General features: G+C 37.6%; 1 protein-coding gene across 4 annotated transcripts in view; it reads left to right on the top strand.

Moving 5' to 3' along the window:
- The window catches only part of Mycbp2 (MYC binding protein 2), a 280,426-nt gene that overhangs the window by 26,346 nt on the left and 235,596 nt on the right, over window positions 1-18,484 (top strand). For all 4 annotated transcript variants that reach the window (XM_026407494.2, XM_026407493.2, XM_077795218.1 and 1 more), the window contains exon 2: window positions 3,226-3,301. In XM_026407494.2, coding sequence (XP_026263279.2) covers window positions 3,226-3,301 — 76 coding nt within the window. The remainder of the gene's footprint in view (window positions 1-3,225; window positions 3,302-18,484) is intronic.

Raw genomic sequence — 18,484 nt, 5'->3', positions numbered from 1 at the left:
GAGAGAAATTTTAAAGTTATATTATGACTGACTTTTTGTTAGAAAACAGACTCTGATAGAGAAACTAATGATCTATATCACTGAATAACTTGTAAAATCCATTTGTTCTTACATTGCAGAAGAATTTGGTTTTCTTTCAACAGTGTAGCTGTTAAGATAAATTCTTCCTTTGAATTTTTGAAGTAAATATTTAATGGTAAATATGGCATTTTACCTTTTACTTTTTATTTTTAGCTATAATTCTTTTAGATCTAGTGGGTAGAGGTTTTTTTGTTTTTTTTTTTTTGAGAAGACTAAAAGTCTCAGGAACAATTCCATATACTCTTCATTAAGCTTCTTATTGACTTAAAATATAAAATTCTAAATAATAAAATTAGAGATTCAAAAGTCAATTGTTAGTGTGTAAGGATGATTCCTAGAGTTTTCTCTGTTCATCCTCACATATGAAAAATTTACTCATATTTAGATATAATCGTATAATGGAATGTTAACGTTACTAGCAAATAGTATTATTTTCCAATGATGAATAGATTTTCTTTATATAATTTTCTGTTTATTTCTGGATTTTTTTTCTTCCTACCTTGCTTCCTTCCTTCTTTTTGTGTGTGGGGGCGTGTAACCAGGGATTGAACCCAGGGGCACTTAACCACTAAGCAACGTCCATAGCCCTTTTAATATTTTATTTAGAGACAGGTTCTCACTAAGTTGATGAGGCTGGCTTTGACCTTGTGATCCTCCTGCCTCAGCTTCCCAAGCTGCTGGGATTACAGGTATGCCACTGTGCCTGGCTGAATCTTTTTTTATAATTCTGTGCTTATAAAAAAAATCAAGTCAATAAACACATTAAAATAAGTTAAAGTTATTTTGTAAGTAATTTTAGGAAAGCTGGTTCTTCAGATGGCCTATATGCAAGAGTTGGTTGGTTCAGACTCATCAGAATTGTTTAATCAATTAAATGCTACCACATTGTTTGGAAGTTGGATAGATTTTATAATTAGATGTATCTATTCATTTTTAGCATTCAGCACTGTCAGCCACCTTTTTTTCTTTAATTTGTTTCATAATATTCTGGAGAAATGTCAGCCATATATGTTGTTTATATTACATCCTTTCCACCAAAATTTGTGTAAAATAACCCCATGTATGTAAAATAACTCTTCAGTGGATATTTCTGGCTAGATATCCTTTAAATGATTTGTTGTTATCTACGAATCTAATCTTAATCCTCTTCTTATTTTGCTCTCTGACTAATGCTTGTCTAGAAGTAAGGTTTATTCTATTTCTCTGAATTTTCTCATTTTAACCCTCTTCTTTTTCCTTCCCTTTTATTTTCTCTTTCTCTCAAAATACCATTGAGTACTCTGTTCCAGGTGCCTTTCTGGACAAAGAGGATAGGCAGTGAACAAGATGAACATGGCCTCTGTATTGTTGGAGCTCATGGTTTGGTGAGGGTATGATGCATTAAATCATAATCTCAAATAAAATTACAATTATAGGTTATGAGATAAAGTCTAAAAAATTTTGAATCAAAAATGAAAAATGAATTGAATGTGCATGTTAGGGGACGTTACCCAGTCTATAGAGTTAGAAATACTTTCCTGAGTAAGTGACACTTAGGCTGGGGATTCAAAGATGAGTAGTGGGTAACAGGAGATATGGAAGAAAATTTCAGGCAAAGGGGAAGCTTTTGTGAAAGTACCAAAGGAGCTCAATAGGTTCAGACAACTGAAGAAATGTCATTGTAGCTGGAGGATGTTGAACAAGTTAGAGAGGAATGTGGAGTGAAACTGGAGAGGTGGGCCAAGATTGGTTACTGGAAGATACTTTAATCAGTGCCAGTGCTTTTAGATTTTATGTTAAGAGAATTGAGAAGATACTGAGTTTTAAATGGAGGAAAGTTCCCACTTAGATTTGTGATTTTAAAAGGTGACCTAGTTCCTAGGTGAAGAATGGATTGAAGTGGGATAAATATATATGTGCAGAAGTAAGTTAAGAAGGTTTGTCAGTGGTCCAGGCAAAAGATGGTGATAACTATATTATTAGTTACCACAGTAGAGATGCTGTGGACAGAATCAAGAACTATTAAAAGATATAATTGACAAGATTTTGTGATTATTTTGATTGGAGGAGAGAAGCCTGAGGAATTGTTAAGGATAAAATTTTCTTATGCTGGTTGCTCTTGTCTGTCTTGACATTTTAGTATATTAAATTCAAATGTCTTCAAAATGGACGTTCCCTACCCACAAATGACCTAGGCTTAAAACTGTTTTTCTGTCATTGCTTCTACCAGTTTTCAGGTCTAAGGACTGGACTTCTTTAGTCCTCTAGAATTTTCCTCTCCTCCCCATCTCCCTGTAGTCATCTAGAATTTTCCTTTCCTCCCCATCTCCCTGTCTTCTTGTAGTTGTCCTATCATTACCCCTTCACCGCTCTTAACCCCTTCTCTTTTTATCTAATGGCTATTGTATCCTCTTGCTAGATTATTATACTGTGCTTTCTATTCAAGTCTCTGAGCTCCTCCAGGGCAAGAACTGTCTTTTTCATTTAGTATCTTCACTACTTAGTAGTGAGCATCTAAGTGTGGTGAAAATAAAAATGTTTTGCCTTGCCTCTTGTTTCTTCCACTATAATCCTATTCTTACCACCTTTCCCCCCTGCTTTCTTAGAGTCACTCAGAGACTTCCTTTTTCTCAAAAAATATTTTAGTCTTAAGGATGTGAGGTAATGAAAAACTCATTGCTGGATATACAAGTGTATGTGTTCAGGATTTTTCGTATATTAATTCAGTAAAAAGTGACTTGAGTTTTTTTTTCTTCTTTTCTTTTTGCTGCAGTGTAACTCATTCCCAGAGAAAGCAGTTTTTTTTTTTTTTTTGGGGGGGGGGACGTGACTGATGTTTATTAGCAATCCCCACTGTTTAATAAAGTTCTAAAAAGCTTGATTTGATACCTTTTTCATGTTTTACTTTTTGTAAAATTTGTTTTTGCAGAATTCAAATTTTATAATTATTTATTATTTAATGTATTTCCTAGCTGTCCAGTATTGCAGACAGCTCAATAGCTATTTATTTGATAGTATCTTAATGTGTATGCAGAGTATCCTGTTTCATGGAAAGTTTGTAAGAGAAATATTCAAATGTCTGTTTTGGTGATACCTATTTTTAATAGCTTTGTATATCCTTATATGAATGTTCATAATTATTTTGTCCACTTTTTAAATTTTTAGGAATAAGAAAATTTTAAATAAGAAGAAATTGAAAAGAAAACAGAAAAGCAAATCAAAAGTGAAAACAAGAAGCAAGGTAAAGTTGCTGGTAATTTATGGGAAATGAGGACTTTTTTCATATAATAATTTTAATAAAAATGACAGGATTTTAAAAATATGAGTATAATTAGCAAAACATTCTGCTTCTATGTGCTGAAATAATTTTGTAAAAACTTTTTATAATTTGGTTCTGCTTTTACCTTCATCTTTAGTTTAGGCTGTTTCTTTACTGAAAGTTATTAATATCTGGGTATGGAAAAATATTTATTATTTATTCTCATTTTTTTTTTTTTTTTTTACGATACTGGGGATTGAACTCAGGGTCACTCGACCACTGAACCACATCCCCAGCAATATTTTGTATTTTATTTAAAGACAGGATCTCACTGAGTTGCTTAGCACCTCACTGTTGCTGAAGCTGGCTTTGAACCTGTGATCCTCCTATCTCAGCCTCCCTAGCCACTGGGATTACAGGAGTGCGCCCACCATGCCCAGCCTATTCTCATTACTTAATCCGTTCTTTGGGGAACATATTCGTAGTTCTTCTCTATTTTTCACTTTGACTACATGTATTTTAAATAGTAAATTTTGGTTTGTGAGTTGGGCCTTGGATTTGGATTCATTATATTATGCCCTTCTTGACATGAATTAAGACGACTCTGGGTGTGTCTATATTGTTCTGGCTTTTGACTGGTGATAGTTGTGCAAAAGAAAAGGCAATGTGGATATTTGTTTTAGGGGGAACCTTAGAGACTAGAAATCTACTTTTTTTTTCCCATCTGATAGAGAAATCTTGTCTATAAAGTCTGTCTAGAGCCAACTTTCTATTTTTTAGAGTGTTTTCTATTAAATAGTTCTACTAAGAAACCTAGACAAGAGGAAAAGAAGAGTTGTAACTATGGTTTACTGAACAGTTCATATTGAGTTAGATAAATAGTAGTTTAGCTGGGTCTGCATAGTGTATTTAAGTTCTGGAGGCAAGTGTTTCCTGCTTTTTAAAATTAGTGTTCTTGCTATTATAATTAAACAAAGTCTACTTTGAAGTAGTAAATCAAATAAAATAAGAGTGGGGGATGGGATCTATTTGGTTTCTCTGTTTGAAAACAATCTGGATGCAGAAAATAATGTCATCAAATCTGTGCCTTCTCTTGTCTATGCTTTCCTCTGATGTGTGCCTATGCTGGTGGCTGGAGGCTAAAGCTGCTCGCAGCTCCAACTTAATTTTCTTTTATTAAGAAGCATTTCTTTTACTGCTAGCAGAAAGTCTGGTAGGAGTTTTGATTGAACCCATCACTCATTTTGATCAGGGAGATGGGGTACTTTGGTTAGACTAAGTTAAGTTTGTAAGCCAGTGACAACCATAGTGAGTATACCATGTGGAATGGGGGAAGGCAGATATGTAATAGGTGTTGGGCAGGCAGATATGTAATAGGTGTTCAGTTGTATTACCTCTCATTACCTCTGGTTTTGGAATAGAAGAGGGAGGTAAAGAGCTTTCTTAATATATAAAAATTCTAACAAAAACACATCATTCAGATTCCAGCTTCTATACCTTTTCCACTTTTTATTGTGTGCAAAGTCAGAGAGTGGCAATCTTTAAAATTTTTTTCTTTCAAGGTTTCATTTGGTAATTTTCCTAAAGTGGGCAGGAAGAGATGGGAAATCAAGGTGTTTTATCTCCTCTAACTACTTTTGTGCCTGTTGTAATTCAAGTTGCTTTTCTTGTCCTCAGTGTTGGATCTTTTTTAAGAGTAGCTTTTAATAAGAGTGATGTAAATAAATTCATTCATTTATTCTTCAAACATTAATTGTGCACTATGTGCAAACATTGGGCTAGGTATTTTGATACAAAAATGCTAAGAAGCATTTCCTGATCACTATAAGCATATGTAAAATTAGAATAATCTCCTTACAAGAGAGATCCTTAATCACAAGCTCTTTAGTCATATCTGCAGAGTTCCTTTTTCTATGTAAGGTGTCATATTCACAGGTTCTGGATATTAGGGTGTTGATATTTTTGAAGGCCATTATTTTACCCACCACACCCCTCTTGTATATTTCTTGCACTTAGCTGACAAAATTCAATCCTATACAAATCCAATATTTTCTCTTTCACTGAAGATCCATGTTCTGCTGAAGGGAATTCAAGACTAAATAGATAATATTAGACATTGATGATCACCAATCTCAAATGGATCTTTCATGTCCAGACTATTTTATTGCTTTTTATAAAATAGTTCTTCCATTTTTTACTGTGATTGGTATGTTTCCCAATTTCCTTAAACCTCTGGTAAATTCTATGTTCCAGTATGTCTTCACTTTCTTTATTTTTTAAGTTATTTTATTTTATTTGTTCTAATTTGTTATATACGACAGCAGAATGCAGTTCAATTTATCTTACACAAATAGAGCACAGTTTTTCATGTCTCTGGTTGTACACAAAGTAGAGTCACACCATTTGTGTTTTCATACATGTACTTAGGGTAATAGTGTCCGTCTCATGCCACCGTCTTTCCTGCCCCCATGCCTCCTCCCTTCCCCTTCCTCCCCTTTGCCCTATCTAAAGTTCATCTATTCCTCACATGTTGCCACCCCCCCCATCTCTAATACGAATCAGCATCCTTATATCAGAGAAAACATTTGGCATTTTGTTTTTTGGATTTGGCTTACTTCACTTACCATGATATTCATTTATCTTGATTTTATTCTCTTTTAATTCTGAGTAATATTCCATTGTGTATATATACTACATTTTCTTTATCCATTCATCTACTGAAAGATATCTAGGTTGGTTCCACAATTTAGATATCATGTATCATGCTGCTATAAACATTGATGTGGCTGTGTCCCTGTAGTATTCTGTTTTTAAGTTCTTTGGGTATAAACCAAAGAGTGTGATAGCTGCATCAGATGGTGGTTGCATTTCTAATTTTCCAAGGAATCTTCATACTGCACCAATTTGCAGTCCCACCACCAATGTGTGTGTCTTTTTCTCCACATCCTCGCCAACACTTATTGTTTGTATTCTTAATAGCTGCCATTCTGACTGGAGTGAGATGAAATCGTAGAGTGGTTTTGATTTGAATTTCGTTAATTGATAGAGATGTTGAACATTTTTTCAGGTATTTGTTGATTGATGGTATTTCCTGAGAAGTGTCTGTTCAGTTCCTTGGCCCATTTATTGATTGGGCTATTTATTTATTCATTCATTCATGTATTTATTTTGTGCTAAGATTTTTGAGTTCTTTGTGTTCTTTCTGATGTGCCTGTGGTAAAAATCTGCTCCCATTCTGTAGGCTCTCTATTCACTTCACTGATTGTTTCTTTTGCGGAGAAGAAGTTTTTCTGTTTGAACTCATCCCATTTATTGATTCTTGATTTTAATTCTTGTGCTATAGGAGTCTTATTAAGGAAATCAGGGGCTAATCATGATGAAGATTTGGGCCTACTTGTATTAGGTGCAAGGTCTCTGGTTTAATTCCTAGGTCCTTGATACACTTTTTGAGTTTTGTGTGTGGTGAAAGTTAGGGGACTAATTTCATTTTGTTGTATATGGATTTTCAGTTTTCCCAGCACCATTTGTTAAAGAGGATATCTCTTCTTTAATATATGTTTTTGGCTCCTTTGTCTAATATGAGATTCATTTATGTAGATTTGTTTCTATGTCCTCTATTCTGTACCATTGGTTTACTGGTGTGTTTTGGTGCCAATACCATGCTGTTTTTATTGCTTTGTAGTATAGATTAAGGTCTGGTATAGTGATGCCACCTGCTTCACTCTTCTTGCTAAGGATTGCTTTAGGTATTCTGGGTCTCTTATTTTTCCAGATGACTTTCATGCCTGCTTTTTTGTATTTCTGTGAGGAATGTCATTAGACTTTGGTTGGGATTGCATTAAATCTGTATAGTGCTTTTGGTAGAATGGTCATTTTGACAATATTAATTCTGCCTATCTAAGAACAAGGTAGATCTTTCCATCTTCTAAGGTCTTTAATTTCTTTTTTTAGCATTCTGTAGATTTCATTGTAGAGGTCTTTCACCTCTTTCGTTAAGTTGATTCCCAAGTAGTTTATTTTCTTTATGCTGTTGTAAATGGGGTAGTTTTCCTTCTTTCCCTTTCAGAGGATTTGTCACTGATATGCAGAAATGCTTTTCTGTGGGTGTTGATTTTGTATCCTGTTACTTTGCTGAATTTATTTACTAGTTCTAGAAGTTTACTGGGGAATTTTTTTGGGTCTTCTAGGTATAGAATCATATCGTTGGTAAATAGTGTAAATTTGAGTTCTTCTTTACCTATCCGTATCCCTTTAATTTCTTTCATCTAATTGCTCTGGTCAGTGTTTCAAGAACTGTGTTAAATAGAAGTGGTGAAAGAGGGCATCCTTGTCTTGTTCCAGTTTTTTAGAGGGAATGATTTCAATTTTTCTCCATTAAGAATGATGTTGGAGTCAGCGGCCAGCATCCGGGAAAGCTGAAGGATACACCGCCACTCTCCTTCAGAGTGCGACATCAAAACAGGTCGGTGTCATTCAGCTCACCCCACAGACAGCGGGAATTCGCATAAAATCTCTCCTAGGCTTGCCGGGAGAGGGAGTATCAAGCTGAGCCTCCATACAGGCCAGGGGGAAACCAGAGACACCTGACCTCCAACCCCTCCTCCCAGTAGCAGCCAAAAGGAAACCTGGCTAGCCAGCGCTGGGGGAGGGGCAAGCAGAAAAAATCAAAGTGATAGAGTGCCAGGGATCCCAGCAGCCTGCAGCAGGGCCCGGAGAGCCAGGCCAACTGATTCGCGTGGCCTGCCCTGCGGCTACAGAAGGCGTGGCGCCTCAGTGAAGCCATTAATTGGCAAGCAGGGAGGGTAGGGAAGGCCATTAGGTGGAATCCCACCAGCCAAGCCCACACGGACCCTTGGGCCGAGCACGGGTTCTCAGAAGGGGAAGGAAGCGGTACAGTCCCATCCCCCACAGCGGACACCCCGCCGAGACAGTCAGCGGCCAGCATCCGGGACAGCTGAAGGATACACCGCCACTCTCCTTCAGAGTGCGACATCAAAACAGGTCGGTGTCATTCAGCTCACCCCACAGACAGCGGGAATTCGCATAAAATCTCTCCTAGGCTTGCCGGGAGAGGGAGTATCAAGCTGAGCCTCCATACAGGCCAGGGGGAATCCAGAGTCACCTGACCTCCAACCCCTCCTCCCAGTAGCAGCCAAAAGGAAACCTGGCTAGCCAGCGCTGGGGGAGGGGCAAGCAGAAAAAATCAAAGTGATAGAGTGCCAGGGATCCCAGCAGCCTGCAGCAGGGCCCGGAGAGCCAGGCCAACTGATTCGCGTGGCCTGCCCTGCGGCTACAGAAGGCGTGGCGCCTCAGTGAAGCCATTAATTGGCAAGCAGGGAGGGTAGGGAAGGCCATTAGGTGGAATCCCACCAGCCAAGCCCACACGGACCCTTGGGCCGAGCACGGGTTCTCAGAAGGGGAAGGAAGCGGTACAGTCCCATCCCCCACAGCGGACACCCCGCCGAGACAGTCAGCGGCCAGCATCCGGGAAAGCTGAAGGATACACCGCCACTCTCCTTCAGAGTGCGACATCAAAACAGGTCGGTGTCATTCAGCTCACCCCACAGACAGCGGGAATTCGCATAAAATCTCTCCTAGGCTTGCCGGGAGAGGGAGTATCAAGCTGAGCCTCCATACAGGCCAGGGGGAATCCAGAGACACCTGACCTCCAACCCCTCCTCCCAGTAGCAGCCAAAAGGAAACCTGGCTAGCCAGCGCTGGGGGAGGGGCAAGCAGAAAAAATCAAAGTGATAGAGTGCCAGGGATCCCAGCAGCCTGCAGCAGGGCCCGGAGAGCCAGGCCAACTGATTCGCGTGGCCTGCCCTGCGGCTACAGAAGGCGTGGCGCCTCAGTGAAGCCATTAATTGGCAAGCAGGGAGGGTAGGGAAGGCCATTAGGTGGAATCCCACCAGCCAAGCCCACACGGACCCTTGGGCCGAGCACGGGTTCTCAGAAGGGGAAGGAAGCGGTACAGTCCCATCCCCCACAGCGGACACTCCACCGAGGCAGTCAGCGGCCAGCATCCGGGAAAGCTGAAGGATACACCGCCACTCTCCTTCAGAGTGCAACATCAAAACAGCGGACACTCCATCCAGGCAGTCAGTGGACACCATCCGGGAAAGCTGAAGAATACACCACCACTCTCCAACAGCTTGCAACATCAAAACAGCCAGCAGCAGGACCCCGGAGATCCAGGCCAACTGATTCGCGCGGCCTGCCCTGCAGCTACAGAAGGCGTGGCGCCTCAGAGAAGCCATTAATTAGCAAGCAGGGAGGTTAGGGACTGCCATTAGGTGGAATCCCGCCAGCCAAGCCCACCGCCCACGCCCGGAACAGGCCCAGCGATCTGCCAGCATTGTAGTCACGATACCCCAATTGGAATAGGGACAGAGCAGAGCCGCCTTCCACTCCCGGAACAGGCCCAGAGAGCCGCCAGCGTGGTAGACACGTCACCCCAATTGGAGTAGGGGCACAGCCGCTGCCCGCACCTGCAAGGGAGACTTTTCAAGTATACAAGAGCAACATAAATAAATAGGGGGTAAATTTCAAAACACAACAGTTGCACCAAGCAGAAAGAAACGCGAGCAGTATGAAAAGACAAGGAAAGAAAGGTCCACAAGCAATGCAGGTCAACTCAACTTTAGAAGAGGTAATAGCTGCAACAGATGGAATATCAGATAAAGAGTTCAGGATATATATGCTTCAGATGATCTGGAGTCTCAAGGAAGACATGAGACAGCAAAATCAGACAATGAAAGATCACATTGACAAACAAATCCAGGAAGTAAAAGATCAATTTCACAGGGAGATAGAGGTAATAAAAAACAAACAAATTGAAATTCTAGAAATGCAGGAAACAATAAACCAACTTAAAAACTCAATTGAGAATACTACCAGCAGAGTAGATCACTTAGAAGAGAGAACATCAGACAATGAAGACAAAGTATTTCAACTGGAAAAGAACATAGACAGCTCAGCAAGTCTGCTAAGAAACCATGAGCAGAACATCCAAGAATTATGGGACAATATCAAAAGACCAAATTTAAGAGTCATTGGGATACAGGAAGGCACAGAGCTCCATTCCAAAGGAATAAACAGTCTATTCAGTGAAATAATACGAGAAAACTTCCCAGAATTGAAGATTGAGACAGAATCCCAAATCCTAGAAGCCTACAGGACGCCGAATGTGCAAAATCATAAGAGATCCACACCTAGACACATTATAATGAAGATGTCCAACATACAGAATAAGGAGAGAATTTTAAAAGCTGCAAGAGAAAGAAAGCAGATTACATTTAGGGGTAAACCAATCAGGATAACAGCTGATCTCTCAACACAGACTCTGAAAGCTAGAAGATCCTGGAATAACATATTTCAAACACTGAAAGACAATGGGCTCCAACCAAGAATCGTGTATCCAGCGAAATTAAGCTTCAGGTTAGAAGATGAAATTAAAACCTTCCACAATAAACAAAAGTTAAAAGAATTCGCAGCTAGAAAACCATCTCTTCAAAAAATCCTTGGCAAAACATTACAGGAAGAGGAAATGGAAAACAACATTGAAAACCAACAATGGGAGGTAGGACAGTAAAGGGGGGAAAGTAGTCAAAGAGGATAACAAATCAGGTTTAGTAACATCAATAAACAAATATGCATAGAAGAACAAACCATATCTCAATAATAACCCTAAATGTTAATGGCTTAAACTCACCAATTAAGAGACACAGGCTAGTAGAATGGATCAAAAAACAAGACCCAACAATATGCTGTCTACAGGAGACGCATTTGATAGGAAAAGATATACATAGACTGAAGGTGAAAGGTTGGGAAAAATCATATCACGCATATGGACCGCGGAAACAAGCAGGAGTGTCCATACTCATATCTAATAAAATAGATTTCAAGCCAAAGCTAATCAAAAGGGATATAGAAGGACACTTCATACTGCTCAAGGGAACCATACACCAACAAGACATAACAATCATAAATATATATGCCCCAAATAATGGTGCAGCTGTATTCATCAAGCAAACTCTTCTCAAGTTCAAGAGTCTAATAGACCAACATACAATAATCATGGGAGACTTCAACACACCTCTCTCACCACTGGACAGATCTTCCAAACAAAAGTTAAATAAGGAAACTATAGAACTCAATAACACAATTAACAACCTAGACTTAATTGACATATACAGACTATACCACCCAACATCAAGTAGCTACACTTTTTTCTCAGCAGCACATGGAACCTTCTCAAAAATAGACCATATACTATGTCACAGGGCAACTCTTAGACAATACAAAGGGGTAGAGATAATACCATGCATCTTATCTGATCATAATGGAATGAAACTGAAAATCAATGATAAAAGAAGAAAGGAAAAAGCAAGCATCACCTGGAGAATGAACAATAGGTTGCTGAGTGATCAATGGGTTTTAGAAGACATCAAGGAGGAAATTAAAAAATTCCTAGAGTTAAATGAAAACACAGACACAACATATCGGAATCTATGGGACACATTGAAAGCAGTTCTAAGAGGAAAATTCATTGCTTGGAGTTCATTCCTCAAAAAAAGAAAAAACCAACAAATAAATGATCTCATACTTCATCTCAAAATCCTAGAAAAAGAAGAGCAAAACAACAGCAAAAGAAGTAGAAGGCAAGAAATAATTAAAATCAGAGCTGAAATTAATGAAATTGAAACAAAAGAAACAATTGAAAAAATTGACAAAACTAAAAGCTGGTTCTTTGAAAAAATAAATAAAATTGACAGACCCTTAGCCATGCTAACGAAGAGAAGAAGAGAGAGAACCCAAATTACTAGCATACGGGATGAAAAAGACAATATCACAACAGACACTTCAGAAATACAGAAGATAATCAGAAATTACTTTGAATCCTTATACTCCAATAAAATAGAAGATAGTGAAGGCATAGATAAATTCCTTGAGTCCTATGATCTGCCCAGATTGAGCCAGGAGGATATAGACAACCTAAACAGACCAATAACAATAGAGGAAATAGAAGAAACCATCAAAAGACTACCAACTAAGAAAAGCCCAGGACCGGATGGGTATACAGCAGAGTTTTACAAAACCTTTAAAGAGGAACTAACACCAATACTTTTCAAGCTATTTCAGGAAATAGAAAAAGAGGGAGAACTTCCAAATTCATTCTACGAGGCCAACATCACCCTGATTCCGAAACCAGACAAAGACACATCAAAGAAGGAAAACTACAGACCAATATCTCTAATGAACCTTGACGCAAAAATCCTCAATAAGATTCTGGCGAATCGGATTCAAATACATATCAAAAAAATTATACATCATGATCAAGTAGGATTCATCCCTGGGATGCAAGGCTGGTTTAATATACGGAAATCAATAAATGTTATTCACCACATCAATAGACTTAAAAATAAGAACCATATGATCATCTCAATAGATGCAGAAAAAGCATTTGACAAAGTTCAGCATCCCTTTATGTTCAAAACGCTAGAAAAATTAGGGATAACAGGATCATACCTCAACATTGTAAAAGCAATATATGATAAGCCACAGGCCAGCATCATTCTGAATGGAGAAAAATTGAAGGCATTCCCTCTAAGATCTGGTACAAGACAGGGATGCCCTCTCTCACCACTTCTGTTCAACATAGTCCTCGAAACACTGGCCAGAGCAATTAGACAGTCAAAAGAAATTAAAGGCATAAAAATAGGAAAAGAAGAACTTAAATTATCACTATTTGCAGATGATATGATTCTATACCTAGCAGACCCAAAAGGGTCTACAAAGAAGCTATTAGAGCTAATAAATGAATTCAGCAAAGTGGCAGGATATAAGATCAACACGCATAAATCAAAGGCGTTCCTGTATATGAGCGACAAATCCTCTGAAACGGAAATGAGGACAACTACTCCATTCACAATATCCCCCCAAAAAATAAAATACTTGGGAATCAACCTAACAAAAGAGGTGAAAGATTTATACAATGAAAATTACAGAACCCTAAAGAAAGACATAGAAGAAGACCTTAGAAGATGGAAAAACATACCCTGCTCATGGATAGGCAGAACTAACATCATCAAAATGGCGATATTACCAAAAGTTCTCTATAAGTTCAATGCAATGCCAATCAAAATCCCAACAGCATATCTTGTAGAAATAGATAAAAGAATCATGAAATTCATATGGAATAATAAAAGACCCAGAATAGCAAAAACAATACTAAGCAGGAAGTGTGAATCAGGCGGTATAGCTATACCAGACTTCAAACTATACTACAGAGCAATAGTAACAAAAACAGCATGGTACTGGTACCAAAACAGGCGGGTGGACCAATGGTACAGAATAGAGGACACAGCAACCAATCCACAAAACTACAACTATCTTATTTTTGATAAAGGGGCTAAAAGCATGCAATGGAGGAAGGATAGCATCTTCAACAAATGGTGCTGGGAAAATTGGAAATCCATTTGCACCAAAATGAATCTGAATCCCTATCTCTCGCCTTGCACAAAAGTTAACTCAAAATGGATCAAGGAGCTTGATATTAAATCTGAGACACGGCATCTGATAGAAGAAAAAGTTGGTTATGATCTACACGCTGTGGGATCGGGCTCCAAATTCCTCAATAGGACACCCATAGCGCTAGAGTTAACAAATAGAATCAACAAATGGGACTTACTCAAACTAAAAAGTTTTTTCTCAGCAAAAGAAACAATAAGAGAGATAAATAGGGAGCCTACATCCTGGGAACAAATCTTTACTCCACACACTTCAGATAGAGCCCTAATAACCAGAATATACAAAGAACTCAAAAAATTAGACAATAAGATAACAAATAACCCAATCAATAAATGGGCCAAGGACCTGAACAGACACTTCTCAGAGGAGGACATACAATCAATCAACAAGTACATGAAAAAATGCTCACCATCGCTAGCAGTCAGAGAAATGCAAATCAAAACTACCCTAAGATACCATCTCACTCCAGTAAGACTGGCAGCCTTTAGGAAGTCAAACAACAATAAGTGCTGGAGAGGATGCGGGGAAAAGGGCACTCTTGTTCATTGCTGGTGGGACTGCAAATTGGTGCAGCCAATTTGGAAAGCAGTATGGAGATTTCTCGGAAAGCTGGGAATGGAACCACCATTTGACCCAGCTATTCCCCTTCTCGGTCTATTCCCTAAAGCCCTAACAAGAGCATGCTACAGGGACACTGCTACATCGATGTTCATAGCAGCTCAATTCACGATAGCAAGACTGTGGAACCAGCCTAGATGCCCTTCAATAGATGAATGGATAAAAAAAATGTGGCATTTATACACTATGGAGTATTACTCTGCATTAAAAAATGACAAAATTATAGAATTTGGAGGGAAATGGATGGCATTAGAGCAGATTATGCTAAGTGAAGCTAGTCAATCTTTAAAAAACAAATACCAAATGACTCCTTTGATATAAGTGGTGTAAACAAGGACAGGGTAGGGACGAAGAGCTTGAGAAGAATATTTACAGTAAACAGGGATGAGAGGTGGGAGGGAAAGGGAGTGAGAAGGGAAATTGCATGGAAATGGAAGGCGATCCTCAGGGTTATACAAAATGTCATATAAGAGGTAAGGAGGGGTAAGTCAAGAGAATACAAATGGAAGACATGATTTACAGTAGAAAGGGTAGAGAGAGAAAAGGGGAGGGGAGGGGAGGGGAGGGGAGGGGGGATAGTAGACAATAGGACAGACAGCAGAATACATCAGACACTAGAAAGGCAATATGTCAATCAATGGAAGGGTAACTGATGTGATACAGCAATTTGTATACGGGGTAAAAGCGGGAGTTCATAATCCACTTGAATCAAACCGTGTAATATGATGTATTAAGAACTATGTAATGTTATGAACGACCAATAAAAAAAAAAAAAAAAAAAAAAAAAAAAAAAAAAAAAAAAAAAAGAATGATGTTGGCCTGGGGCTTAACATAGATAGCTTTTACGATGATGAGATATATTCCTGTTTCCCTGGTTTTTCTAGTGTTTTGAACATGAAGGGGTGCTATATTTTGTCAAAATCTTTTTCTGTATCTATTGATGATCATATGGTTCTTTCCTTTAAGTCTATTGATGTGATGAGTTACATTTATTGATTTCTGTATGTTGAACCAACCATGCATCCCTGGAATGAACCCCACTTGATAGTGGTGTATTATTTTTTTGATATGTTTTTGTATTCAATTTGCCAGAATTTTATTTAGAAGTTTTGCATCCATGTTCATTGGAGACATTGGTGTGGAGTTTTCTTTTTTTGATGTGTCTTTGCCTGGTTTTGGAATCAGTATGATATTGGTCCCATAAAATGAGTTTGGTAGTGCTGCCTCTTTTTCTATTTCCTGAAAGAAATTGAAGAGTATTGGTATTAGTTCTTCTTTAAAGGTCTTGTAGAACTCTCATGTGTATCTATTCGGTCCTCTGCTTTTCTTGGTTGGTAGGCTTCTGATGGTGTCTTCTATTTTGTTGCTTGAAATTGATCTGTTTAAATTCTGCATATCATCCTGATTCAATTTGGGCAAATCATATGACTCTAGAAATTTGTCGATGCCTTTGAAATTTTGTATTTTATTGGAGTACAAGTTTTCAAAATAATTTCGAATTATCTTCTGTATTTCTGTTGTGTCTGTTGTGATATTTCCTTTTTCATCATGGAAGTTAGTAATTTGAGTTTTCTCTCTCCTTATCTTTGCTAGCATGACTAAAGGTTTATCAATTTTATTTATTTTTTCAAAGAACTAACTTTTTGTTTTGTCAATTTCTTCAATTGTTTCTTTTGTTTCAGTTTCATTGATTTCAGCTCTGATTTTAATAATTTTCTGTTTTCTACTGATTTTGGTGTTAATTTGCTTTTCTTTTTCTAGGACTTTGAAATGTAATGTTAGGTCATTTAGTTGTTGACTTTTTCTTCTGTTAAGGAATGAATTCCATGCAATGAACTTTCCTCTTAGTACTGCCTTCATAGTGGCCCAGAGATTTTTAATATGTTGTATCAGTGTCTAATTTATCTCTAAGAATTTTTAAATCTCCTCTTCTGCAACTTACTCTTCATTCAATAGCATATTATTTGGTCTCCAGGTGTTGGAGTAGCTTTTATTTTTTATTTTATCATTGATTTCTAATTTCATTCCATTATGATCTCATAAGATGCTGGGTAGTATCTCTGCTTTTTTGTATTTGCTAAGAGTTGCTTTGTGGCATAATATTATCGTCTATTTTAGAGAAGGATCCATGTGCTGCTGAGAAGAAAGTGTATTTGCTGGTTGATGGACGAAATATTCTATATATGTCAGTTAAGTCTTAAGTTATTGATTATATTATTGAATTCTATAGTTTCTTTGTTCAGCTTTTGTCTAGAAGATCTATCCAGTGGTGAAAGAGGTGTGTTAAAGTCACCCAAAATTATTGTGTTGTGGTCTATTTGACTCTTGAACTTGAGAAGAGTTTGATTGATGAACATAGAAGTTCTATTGTTTGGGCACATATTTTTGAAATTGTTATGTCTTGTTGATGTGTGTGGTTCCCTTGAGCAATATGAAATGTCCTTCTTTATCCAGTTTTGTTAACTTTGGCTTAAAGTTTACTTTATTTGATATAAGGATGGAAACTCCTTCTTGTTTCTGCAGTCCAAATGAGTGGTATGTTTTTCCCCAACCTTTCCCCTTCCGTCGATGGATGTCTTTTCCTATGAGATGAGTCTTAAAGGCAGCATATTGTCATTTTTTTTAAAAAAATTAATCCAATCTGACAGTCTATGTCTTTTGATTGGTGAGTTTAGCCATTAACATTCAGGGTTATTATTTGAGACATGATTTTTATTCCCAGCCTTCATATTTGTTAATTTTTAGTATTTAACTTGACTTGGTTTCTCCTTTGATTAGTTTTTCATCTAGTGTAATACCTCCCTCTGCTGATTTTCATTATTGTTTTTCATTTCCTCCTCATGGAATATTAGGCCGAGGATGGTCTGTAGTGCAGGCTTTCTAGCTGTATATTCTTTTAACTTTTTTTTTTTTTTTAATCATGGAAGGTTTCTATTTCATTATTGAGTCTAAAGCTTAGTTTGATGGATATAAGATTCTTGGTTGACATCTATTTTCTTTTAGAGCTTGATATATGTTGTTTCAGGATCTTTTTTTAGCTTTCAGGGTCTGGGTTGAAAATCTGCAGGTATCCTAATTGGTTGCCCCCTATATGTAATTTGTTTCCTTTCTCCTGTGGCCTTTAAGATTCTCTCCTTATTCTGTATGCTAGGCATTTTCATTATAATGTGCCTTGGTGTGGATTTGTTGTGATTTTGTACATTTGGTGTCCTGTAAGCCTCTTGGTTTTCCAATTTATTCTTTATGTTTGGAGGAAACATTTTTTATATTATTTCATTGTTTATTCCTTTGGTTTGGAACTCTATGCCTTCCTCTATCCCATTTGTTCCTTTTATGTTATCCCATATTTCTTGAATGTTCTACTCATGATTTCTTATCATCTTCACTGTGTGTTCTACATTCTTTTCAAGATTATATATTTTGTGTTTATTGTCTGGGATCCTGTCTTCCGAGTGGTCTAATCTGTTGGTGATACTTTCTATTAAGCCATTAATTTGGTGTATTGTTTCTTTGATTTCTATTTTTTTTTTTAGAACCTCTATCTCCTTATTGAAGTAATCTTTTGCTTCCTGTGTTTGCTTATGTACCTCTTTATCGAAATGATCTTTTGCTGCCTATATTTGTTCTCTTATATCATCCTTTAATTCACAGAATATTTTAATTATGCACCTCCTGAACTCCTTCTCTGTCATTTCTTGTATTGTGCTAGCCATGGATTCTAGTAATGTAGTGTCTTGATTTGTTTGGGATACTTTTTTTCCTTGTTTTTATTCATGTTGTTCCAGTGTCTTCCCTTCTAGCACTGTGAATCCAAGATGTTACTGTTTTTACCCTATAGGCTTATAGCCCTTGCAGTGTTCTAATACTTCTCCTTTGAGGGGAAGAATAATGTTAACAGATCCCAGTACTAACAATATACAACCTTAAACCAAATAGTTGCTATTAAGACATTTACAATTTTGTCACAATATACGGAAATGGTGAGTTCAGTTATTATCTACAGTATAAACAATAGGT

The sequence above is a fragment of the Urocitellus parryii genome, chromosome 2 (genome assembly GCF_045843805.1).
Source record: "Urocitellus parryii isolate mUroPar1 chromosome 2, mUroPar1.hap1, whole genome shotgun sequence".
Lineage (NCBI taxonomy): Eukaryota > Metazoa > Chordata > Mammalia > Rodentia > Sciuridae > Urocitellus > Urocitellus parryii.
Note: the sequence above shows the minus strand (reverse complement) of the source record. Positions and strands in the feature narration are given on the sequence as shown.